We start from the raw sequence: 12,159 nt of genomic DNA on the forward strand, positions 1-12,159 counted from the left end.
GGATTGCAGATTTCAATTGGAGACCAATGTCGATGATTTTCAATTTTCCACATAGCATTGAAGGAAACCATTCAGCCCGCAGAGTTTATGCTAGTTAACATAATATAATAGTCAAGTATTCAATATTTAAGATTCTCTGATGTAATTTTTAGTACATAAGTATAAAGGAGAATGAAGTAATTGTTACTCCTGATCCGATGCAGCACAAAAATAAACATAAGATAAAGAACACATAAATATAAATACATACAATAGCTTATATACAGAAAGTAATGCTAGGTACATGAGTTTCTGTACCTTAGGTGATAGACAGTAAATGATAAAGTTATGGTGGTGGATGGTGTGTTGGGTTAGTGGGTAGAGGTGTTGATCAGCCTTGCTGCTTGGGAAAAGTAACTATTCTTAAGTCTTTTGGTCCTGGTGTTGATTCTATAGCCATGCCTCTGACGTGAGTGAGATAGGCAGTCCATGGGCAGGGTGGGTGGGATAATTGATGATATTGCTGGCATCTTTCTGTACATATATTTTTGATGTCAGGTAAGCTGGTGTTGGTCATATGTTCAACAGTTTTGACAACCTTCCCATAAACTATTATCTCTCACACATCTATTTCTCTGATTCTCCTACCATCCCCATACTAGGGATAATTTGTAAGTGGCCAATCTACCTGGCATGTGGATAAATTGGAAAATGGAAGTTGTTTTTGTTGCAGTGACATATTTTTATGATAGCCTAGCAGTTCCATCATCATTGTAAATTCTCTTTCAATATTTTTATTAGTTTCTAGATAGAAACTATATATACAAGAAAGTATATATAATGTCAAAAAAAGCAACTACCAATTACATTATAGTATATCTATTCATAATAACAATCTCATTACCCCGTATTCATGTAGGTTAGTCAAAGTTATATTGAAATATACTAATTTATTACAAAAAAAAGTCTAACCCCTACCAAGGCTGAAGCTGTTTATTAAGGAGAAAAAAAGATAAAATACCTTCTCGTATAATAAAAATTAATAATAGCGAACATCTAAATTTAAACAACGAATTGAGGGCTTTGAAAATAATTCAGAAAGGGTCCCCACAATGTTTGAAAGTCTTGACGAGGTTCAGCAATTGAACAACGAATCTTCTCTAAATCTAAGCATGACATAACGTCGCATAACCATTGAGCATGAGTAGGAGGAGAAAAATCTTTCCATTTAAACAAAAGCGCCCTCCTAGCTATAAGAGAGCTAAAGGCCAAAATATGTAAATCAGATGTCTTCAACTTGATATCTTGTCCTGCAACAATACCGAATAGGGCCATCAGAGGATTAGGCTTAAAATTGACTTTGAAAAGTAAAGAAAAAGTTTGAAAAACTTCCTTCCAATATTTTACAAGACATGGACAAGTCCAAAGCATACGAATTAATGAAGCTTCTCCATTATTGCATCTGTCACAGTAGGGAGATATATCCGAATAAAAACTAGTTAGCTTATCTTTAGTCATATGGACTCTCTGTACCACCTTGAATTGTATGAAGGTGTATGAAGGAATGGCGAGCACATAGCAATGAAGTATTAACCAGTTTAAAAATTTCATTCCAAGTTTCCTCAGATATTGATGTCTGTAAATCTTGTTCCCAGAGATTCTTAATTTTGTCTGAAGGAACATTCCTGGTCTCCAGTAACATACCATAAATATTAGATATTGAACCATTATAAAAAGGTGTCAAATTAAAAAAATTATGTCTAGTAAGTTCTTATCTGAGCTTATAGGAAATGTGCATAATTGAGATCTTAGAAAGTCTCTGATTTGTAGAGATCTAAAAAAAAAGCGTTTTGGGTAGGCTATATTTAGCTGACAATTGCTCAAATGAAAAAAGATTTCCTCCAACAAACAGATCCCAAAAACACTTAATACCCAACCTGTCCCATTCTTTAAAGACTAAATCAGTCATGGAGGGTTTTAAAAAAATTAGAATAAATGGGAGTAGAAAGGGAAAATCTCAATAAACCAAGATGTTTTCTAAATTGTATCCAGATCCTCAGAGTATGTTTAACTATTAAATTATCAGTTAATTTACTTACAAATAAAGGAAGTGAGGGTCCAAGAAGAGAAATAATAGAAAATTTATTGACAGAATTAGCTTCTAAAACCCATACTGGACAGTCTACATGATTAATATAATATAGCCAAGACGTAAGATATCGTATATTAACTGCCCAGTAATAAAACCTAAAATTATGTAAGGCTAAACCTCCAGACTTTTTAGGTTTTTGAAGATGATCTTTATTTAAACAAGGACGTTTATTTTTCCATATATAGGATAAAATAGATTCAAGGGAGTCAAAAAAGGATTTAGGAATAAAAACGGGTAAAGCTTGAAAAAGATATATAAATTTAGGTAGAATATTCATTTTAATAGAATTAATTCATCCAATCAACAATATTGAAAGAGGTGACCAATTTAATAATATCTTTTTTACATGGTTCAATAAAGTAAGAAAGTTTTCTTTATACAGATGTTTGTAATTCTTCGTGATTGTTACACCCAATAAGTAAATTGATTCCTTACAGTTTTAAAAGGGAGATTAGTATTAATTGATACCAAATTATTTAAAGGAAATAATTCACTCTTATGTAGGTTCAATTTATATCCTGAAAATTGGCTAAAACGGGAGAGTAAAGAAAGTACACAAGGTAACTAGGTCTCAACATTAGAGATAAAAAGCAATATATCATCAGTGTAAAGCGAGATTTTGTGGGTGATACCTCTCCTTAAAATACCACAGATATCATTAGATTCTCGCAAAGCAATGGCAAGGGGTTCTAAAGCTAAATCAAAAAGTAAGAGACTCAATGGACAGCCTTGTCTAGTTCTGTGGTGAAGTTTAAATAGTTTGGAATTTTGAAAATTAGTAAGAACCCGAGCAGAAGGAGATAAATAAAGTAATTTAATCCATTGAATTAAATCTAGTCCAAAATGAAAATTTTCTAAGGTTTTAAATAAATAATTCTATTCAACCCGATCGAAGGCCTTCTCAGCATCTCAGGAATATCACACATTCCGGTATCTCCTGAGAAGGAGGGTAAGTAACATTTAATACATGGCGTATATTAAAATGGGAATGTTGGTTTTTAATAAATCTAGTCTGTTGATCAGAAATAATAGAAGGTAAAACATTTTCAATCCTACAAGCCAGAACTTTAGAAAGAATTTTAGTATCTACATTAAGTAATGAAATTGGCCTCTATGAAGAGCATTCAGTTGGATCTTTGTTCTTTTTTAGGATAAGTGAAATAGAAGCTTCATAAAAAGATTGAGGCAAACTACCAATTTGAAAGAATCCAAAAAAACTATGTGTAACTGCGGTTTAATTAATGAAGAAAAAGCCTTATAAAATTCTCCAGAAGATCCATCTGGACCTGTAGCCTTCCCCAAGTGTAATGAACGTATAGCCTTGGCGATTTCCTCATAAGAAATGGGTTGATCCATCTGTTTGCAATTATCTGCAGAAAGTGCAGGGATATTTAATTGTTCTAGAAAATTATTCATTATCTTTAGGGGAATCAGAACTATAAAGTTTAGAACAGAATTCTCTAAAGGTATCATTTATTTCAGAGTAATCAGTTGTCCTATCACCATTAGTATTGTAAATTTCTTTAATTTGTCGTTTAACTACAGAAGTTTTTAATTGGTTGGCCAATACTTTGCCTGATTTATGTAAAATGATTAATGTAAAATTGAGTTTTATCTGTAAGAAGTTGAGTTTCAATTGGATATGTTAACAGAAGATCATATTTAGTTTTAACTTCAACACGTCTTTTATATAAAACAGGATCTGGAGCTAGAGCATATTTTTGATCTAATTGTTTTAAATGATTGGCTAATTCAATTCTTTCTTTATTAGCTTTTTTCTTAAAACTCGCAGTATAAGAAATAATTTGTCCTCTAATATAGGCCTTGAAAGTATCCCGTACAATAAGATTAGAAGTCTCTTTCTTTTTATTCTCTTCAAAGCACAAAATAATATGCCTCTGTGGAAATTTAAAAAAATTCCTTATCAGATAACCAAGTTGTATTAAAACGCCAAAATCTGTTGGTTTGAAGAAGACCAGAGAGTTTTAAAGATAAAAATATAGGAGCATGATCTGAAACAGCAATCTCTTTATATTCACAGGAACGAACTGATGAAATCATTTGACTATCGATGTAAAAAAAAATCAATCCTGGAATATGTGCGATGAACATAGGAAAAAATGAATACTCCCTATCTAAAGATGTAAAAAACGCCAAACATCAACTATACCACACTTCAATAAAAAGGATTGAATAAACAAAGCTGATTTATTAAGAGACGCTGGTTTAGAAGATGATTGTTTTAAAATTGGGTCTAGCCAACAGTTAAAATCTCTTCCCATCACCAAAGAATAAAGATTCAGATCTGGTGAAAACGGAAAAAAAGTGATCAAAGAATCCTGGGTCATCTATATTTGGGGCATACACATTGGCAAATACTATTAATTTATTATCTAGTTTTCCTGAAACTATAACAAAACATCCATTAGTATTAGACACTATGTTGGACAAAAGAAAATATATTATCTATAAGAATGGAACTCCTCTAGCTTTGGCCTGAAAAGAAGATTGAAAACAAAGTCTGTTCCAACAGCTAAAAAAAAAATGTGGATTATCACATTTGCATATGTGAGTTGCTTGTATTAAAAAAAAAGGACCTTAAATTTCTTAATATAAGCAAAAATCTTATTATGTTTAACAGGGTGATTTAACCCTTTCACGTTAAAACTGAGTAAATTAATAGTTTGGTCCATTTTTAATAGTATTTAAAGGAAGGATTAAAATGTAAGTTAAAAACCAAGCCATAAACCTTGAGAAATGGTAACCAAGCAACAAGTTGGCTAAAAATTCGAAAGCAGCTTCGAAACCATAACACCACCCACCTCCCAAAGAAATAAAACCGACCAATAGAAAGTCAATAGAAACTACGGACAACCCCCCAAAAAACCTGGTGATTGCTCCAATTAGTTTCAAGGTTATTTATATTCCAGCCTAGACTAAACAATACCCAAACAAGAGATTCAATTCTCGTATATAAAAAATACAGTATTAAAAAATACTAAAGGAAATTAGTTAGAAAGGTTTACCAAAAGTAAAAGATACAATTATTCATACAGATAGGCATTGAACATTAATCTTATATCTTCGTGGAAAAACAGACTAAGTAATTAGCCTTCAAATTAAAATAATCTTTGTGCTTCAGCATTCAAACGAAATCATTCGAAGGATCCATCTTTAATGAGATTCTCAGTCAAACTGGGTAGCCAAAGGATGGGTTAAAACTCTTGTTAAAAAAATTCCAGCAGAGCTTGTTTAAATTTAGCACATTCCTGCATAACCTCAAGCGAATAATCTTTGAGAATCTTAGTATTCCACCCTATAACCAATCATACCCCTTCGACGGGATTTGCGAATTAAAAGTTTCTCATTTAATCTTGTGTCTTCATGTAAGGAGAAACTAAGCAGTTAGCCTTCAGATTTTAAAAACTTTTATGCTTCAACAGTCGAGCGGAACCATTCGAAAGAACCGTTTTTAAGTGTGATTCTGAGTCCGGCTGGGTAGTGAAGGGAAGGCTTGAAACCCATATTAAAAAGCTCGGACATAACTTCTTTGAACTTAACACGTTCCTGCATAACCTCAGGCGAATAATCTTCAGCAAACCTAATCTTGCGACCATTATAGTCAATCATGCCTCTTAGACGACATTTGCGAATTAAGAGTTCCTTTGTTTTAAATTCCTGAAAACAGATTATTACTGATCTTGGTCTCTGAGCGTTAGGAGGTCTAAACACAGGAGATCTGTGAACTCAAGCAACACACATAAAAGTTGCTGGTGAACGCAGCAGGCCAGGCAGCATCTGTAGGAAGAGGTGCAGTCGACGTTTCAGGCTGAGACCCTTCGTCAGGACTCATGACCCTTCATGAGTCCTGACGAAGGGTCTCGGCCTGAAACATCGACTGCACCTCTTCCTAGAGATGCTGCCTGGCCTGCTGCGTTCACCAGCAACTTTTATGTGTGTTACTTGAATTTCCAGCATCTGCAGAATTCCTGTTGTTTGAGATCTGTGAATTTGATGGATCATAGGCACAGACGTCAAAATCTCCGGAAATAATGCTTGCAAAAAGTTTGCAAAAAACTCCATAGGATGGTTACCTTTGATTAATTCTTCGAGACCCAGAACCTGTAGGTTGTTTCTTCTATTTCTGTTTTCTAGGTCGATAATCTTCTGTCTTAACTTTTCCTTGGACTTCTGATTGCTTTTCACAAAGCTTCTGCAATTCATCCACTTATGTTTCCAGAGCCAACAAATTTTCCTCATTATTTTTAATACATTTATTGTGTTCATTATGAGTTTGTTGATAAAGTCCAATTTACCATCTATTTGTTTAAATTCAGTGCTGAATTGTTGAAACTTGTCAGAGGTTCTCGTGTATGACTTTGCAGCAATTCCATAATAGAATCCAAAGAGGCAGGAAAATCATCCTTTTTAGTACCTCTGGCACTCCTTCCACCCATAATGAAAGAATATCACACTTAAAAAAGAAGTATCAAGACAGGTTGGAAATAGTAAGATAATTAACGTTGGAGCAACGGCACATGGCTATTATTCCATCAGCCACCACCAGGAAATCTCATAAATTTTAATATTTTAATTTAAGATTTGTTAAATTAACTGAATTTAAGTTCGTCAGCTGTTGTGGTTGGTTCAAATCTGTGCCTCAGTATTGTTAGTCCAGTAATTTAATCACTGAAATCATTGTCAGGCAGCATCTGCAGAGAAAAATCGTGTTGACTTTTCAGACTGATGACCTTTCATTAGAAAACTCTATCTTTGAAATTTTAGCTGAATGATTTAGTGTCAAAATTGCTAATGACTTTTATTGATAGTTGTAGTCCTCGTGTTCAATAATTTGTTACTGGGTTTCAATGTATTCCTCACAATACTTGCCTTGTATGCATATGTAATAAATTGGTTAGGGCTTTATGAAAAGTCAGGAGTGACTGTTTTTTTAAAAAAAAGAGACTAAAGTGGTTTCTCTCAGCTTTCATGGTCATTTTGTACAAAACACAAACTCCAACTTTATATGGGGGAAAACAAAACCTTAAATATAAACAGGAATAAGCAAAAGTATTTTGAGTTTTCTCAAGAGGTTGATATTGTATCCACAGAACTATTTTAATGGAAAGTATGCATGCTATTAACCACCTTATTGTTTTGATGTATTCAGTAAATGAAATTCCTGAACTTGTATTGAAGGGAATTGACTGATGTTTTGTGCCAGGTCATGCTGCAAATCTGTAGAGCTGTAGCATGAGATCTGTCATCTAGAGGAAAAAAAAGTAAAAAAATAAAATCAGAAATAATATCAGGGGTGACAGCAGTGGAAAGAGCTATATGAATGATGAATTGTTAAACGTGTGCATAAAGGGGAATAAATTGCCCCACTGGGCACATGTTCAAGTTTTCTTAAGAAGTTTGTATTTCCTTATGACCTGCCCTCCCCAGCAGTTGGCCACAGAAAGCCATGGATTGTAATTCTGGAGTTGATGGATTTCAGATTTGTTCCACCAGTTTTTGCAGAATTGCATAAAGTGAAAATCCTGAGATGTAGTGATTTTGTATGAAGGTCATGGTGATGGGGGTGGGGCCTCAACAGAAGGAATCATTTCAAGGGATGGCTACTTCTTGTTTCAAACTGCACCAAGGTGATGTAGATTGCAATTAAAAGTGGGCCTGTAAAGGATATAGTTTGTAAGTGTAGTATTGAGTACATTGTTTACACTTGTACGTATATGAATATCTTAGAGCTAATACAATATTAAAGCTTTGTCTTGTAGCCAAGAATCATTACAAACACCTTAGTATATTTGAATTAATACCACATCCAGAATTTATTGATGGTGCTAGCATAATGTTGTTTAATTTTTGAAAACAGGTATCAAGTAGAAGATGAGTCATCCAGTTTAGATGAGATGCCATTGATGATGTCAGAAGAAGGTTTTGAAAATGATGAGAGTGACTACCATACATTACCAAGAGCTAGAGTTACACAGAAAAAGCGAGGACTAGGATGGTTTGTATTTGGCGGATGGAAATTTCTCTGTACCAGGTAAGCTTTATCGTCTCCGGTGAGAGTCAATATGTGATATGATTCATCTAGTTAACTTATTGATTTAACTTCATATGGCATATATCTTGTGATTTAACTTAATACTTCATTATGATGATAATTTTTAAAATGCTTGTCCATTTTAGGCCAGGGCTCATGGAGGGTCACCTGTCCTGGAAATGATAGGACAATTACCATACAGTCAAATGTAAGACTTGTGATTGTTCATGGGGTTTCTTCTCCTCTTGAGATTCCTTTAAGTTAGTGATTAAAAACAGGCAACAGCCTTTTACAAATGCTTCATTGATGCGAAGGAGCTAAGAATATTGCAAAACAGAATGGGCTATTCAAGTACTGAATAAATACATAACTGGTTTAGTCCAAAAGCCTGATTCTGTGCTGTAGTTTCCGCAGAACAATGATATTGAGAAATGTGATTCAGAGCAGATTTTGACTAGGAAGACTGGAGCTAGAAAAGAAAAAAAAATCAAGCTTTTTGTTTCCATATTCAAGTATTGTTTTTTGTTTATAACCTTTCAGAAGATGTTTCTTAAAAAATTCAGTATTGATCTCAGTGGTAGTCCTATTGCATTCCTGAGAAAATGGTGAAGTCAGCCTTTAGTTTACCTTAATAACCTTTGGTAGTAGTAATTGTATACATGCATACCTAAATTATTTTAATTTCCTTTTTTTGGTGAGAAAATACTTCAATTTAGCACAAACTGTAAACTTTCAGTATTTCACAGAATCATTAAACCATTAAAGAACAAACACCCTTATGTCCAAGTACATTGAATGAAGAGTTGAAGCCAGAATACAGATCCCTGTGGATCTCATTTATCACACCTTGACCAATTGAAGAATGTGGGTTTCATCCCTTCATTCTAACCTGTACAAACTAATCACTAACCCATGCAACGAGTCTGCATTGATTATGCATTTACTCTGTCAGTCAGTTTTGCTGATATACTGTGTGGATTGTTACATGGTTTCTCGAAGGTCATTGAGACAACATTTTGGGAACACAACTGTCCCTTTCTCCCCCCCCCACCCCCCCCACCTCCCGAATTCCACTTTCTCCTGGGTCATCCATGGAAATGTCTTCTAAATTGAGATTGGTTATAATTGGTAATCAATGTTTCCAATGCTAATTAACTGTTAGTTATTGAAAGGTATGGTCACTGTCTCAGATTCCAGTTAACTTTCCAGATTTGTTAAATATTAAGGTGAATGAGAAATGATGTTTGATCTCGGCAGTGTAATTATCACTCATTTCAGGTGCATCCTTAAAGCTTAATTAAATTGAGTAATGAATAATTGCATTGAAACACCCAAACACTCGAATCTTCTGGTTTCAATTAGATTTAATCACTATATGAAACACCTTTATTATATTTTTATACCATACACTAATCATAATGTTTTCTCAACAGTGTAATGCAGATACAGCTAAGGTTGTTTAAATGTATCAGGACTTTAAAAAGGTTGCTTTTCACAGTTAGGATCTTTATTCCCAATGCCCAATCATCACCAGTCTCTTCCGTTGCTAGTTAAGTTTTTATTTCAAGTACCTATTAGTTTAATTTGAAAGTTGAGGAATTGTAGTTTAAAAAAAAAATTACTGATAGAGGTGGAAGTGTCTCTGGCAAAAGATGCTGTGGTGTACATTTGTTTCAAAAACCTATGTCTAATTTACTTTGATGGATTGAATTTAACATGTATTTAATCAGCTAGGGTTTGGAATGGGGTGTGAACTTTGTGAATAAGTTAACAAGCTGTGTGATGTTGTTATTGATAATAGTGTTGCAACAAAAGCAGTGATTGTCTTGGAGCAGTTGCCAGGGATTTCCTTTCGGACCAATACTTAGAAGTCAAACATGAAAATGTAGCCAATCTGGTGCCTATTTTCCAGGATAGAATCATGCTGTTACCCTGCCAGTCTCCTTGGAGGATATCTTGATTGTAAAGCAGCCATAATTAACATTGTCACAAAAGCATTACATGTAGGAAGATTCAAATTTCTACTTCATTTACTCATGTAGAATAGTTAGGAAGCAGAGGTTTGGAATAATTTTTGATATTAAAAATCTCTAATATCAGAAAATTAAACAAGCAAAATAGTGTTTGATGCAGGACTGTGTCATTCTCCTCCCCCCCCCCGATTACAGGTGTCCCCCGCTTTTTGAACATTCGCTTTACGAAACCTCACTGTTACGAAAGAACTACATTTGTACCCTGTTTGCGCTAACAGAAGGTTTTTTCACTGTTACGAAAAATGGCGGTGTGCGAAAAAAATGCAGGTGTGCGGAAAAAAATGCCGGCGTACGAAAAAAAGCAGTGGTTGCCCCGAGCCGTCAAGCTCCTCCCCCGGAACTGCATTCTAGCCACCATTGCTTAAACACGTGTTTTATCTCGATTTATTTTGTGCGTCCGTTAGCAAGATGAGTTCTAAAGTATCGGAAAAGCCTAAAAGAGCTCGTAAGGGTGTTACACTTTACGTAAAACTAGACATAATTAAGCGTTTCGATCGTGGTGAACGAAGCAAGGACATTGTCCACGCTTTGAACTTGCCTGCATCCACCATTCGCACTATTTATACGCAGGGAGAAAAAATGTTGAAAGCTGGCGATGTTACTGTTGGTTCTGCTTGTAGCAAAGTGGTCTCTCTTAGTCGGCATCCAGTACAGTAATGGATAAAATGGAAAGTCTATTGCTTGAGTGGATTGATGGGTGTACAAAATGTGGTGTTCATTTAAGTTATCTTGTACTTAAGGAGAAATCAGTCAGTTTTTAATAAGCTGAAACAGAAAGCACTGGCTGATAGTGATGAAAGTGTTGCGAAAGTGGAATTTAAAGGTAGTCACGGGTGGTTTGATTGGTTTCTGAGGCGAGGGCAGCTTCATAGTTTAACGTTTACTGGAGAGAGTGCTTCGGCTGACACTGAAGCTGCCGACAGGTTTCCAGCAGAACTGAAGAAAATAATTACAGAAGGTGGTTATTCTTATAAGCAAGTGTTTAACTGTGACGAAACTGCAATTTATTGGAAAAAAAATTGCTGAGTAAGACATTTATTTTGAAAGAAGAAAAGCAGGCTAAGGGACACAAGGCATCGAAGGACAGGTTTACCCTAATGCCTATTATTAACACCACTGGTGATGCTGTCCTTAAGCCTCTACTGGTGTACCATCCAGAAAATCCGAGGGTACTAAAGGCGTCGATAAGAAAACACTTCCCGTTGTATTCCATTCACATCCAAGCAGTTGGAACACCCAAGTGCTTTTTTCTGAGTACATGAGCAGATACGTTAGTCCTTTTGTTGAAAAATACTCTAGAGAAAATAACCTTGATAATAGGTGTCTTGTGATTGTTGATAATTGTGCTGCTCATCCGCCTACCATTACTGAGTATGGCAGTAACATTCGTGTTATGTTCTTACTGCCGAATACGATATCGTTGCTGCAGCCGTGTGACCAAGGCCTAATAGCCACAATTAAGGCTTACTATATGCAAAATGTGATGGATTTTATTGTAAGTGCTGTTGACAGAGGGCAACTCCGAAGCATCTTTGTGAGAGATGTGGAAAGACTACAATGTAAAACTGGCAATCGCCAACATTGGAGATGCTCTCGATAGGCTAACAGTCTCGATGAGAAATGGCGTTTGGAGGAAACTGTGTCCCGAAGCAGTGAACGATTTTAAAGGCTTCGAACCATCAACAATAAATACGACAATAGTGAGCTTGGCTAGGGAGGCTGGGTTTGTGGAAGTTGACGAAGATGATGTTGAGGAGGTTTTGGCATCCCATGACCAAGAATTGACAGATGAAGAGCTGATGCAATTGCAAGAGGAAAGATTAACAATCAAAACTGAACGCAGTAGTGAAAATGAAGTCGTCCAGGGACTGAACATGAAGCGGTTGTTTGAGATTTTCGCTGCAGTGATTGCAGAAAAATATGACTTTAATTTTGAAAGGGCA

The 12,159-nt window shown here is 35.1% G+C and overlaps 1 protein-coding gene across 2 annotated transcripts in view; it reads left to right on the forward strand.

Moving 5' to 3' along the window:
- The window catches only part of atp9b (ATPase phospholipid transporting 9B), a 374,205-nt gene that overhangs the window by 55,620 nt on the left and 306,426 nt on the right, over positions 1 to 12,159 (forward strand). For both annotated transcript variants that reach the window (XM_072261618.1, XM_072261628.1), the window contains exon 2: positions 8,010 to 8,183. In XM_072261618.1, the coding sequence (XP_072117719.1) occupies positions 8,010 to 8,183 (174 nt within the window). The remainder of the gene's footprint in view (positions 1 to 8,009; positions 8,184 to 12,159) is intronic.

This window comes from Mobula birostris, chromosome 1 (genome assembly GCF_030028105.1).
Source record: "Mobula birostris isolate sMobBir1 chromosome 1, sMobBir1.hap1, whole genome shotgun sequence".
In the NCBI taxonomy this organism is placed as follows: Eukaryota; Metazoa; Chordata; class Chondrichthyes; order Myliobatiformes; family Myliobatidae; genus Mobula; species Mobula birostris.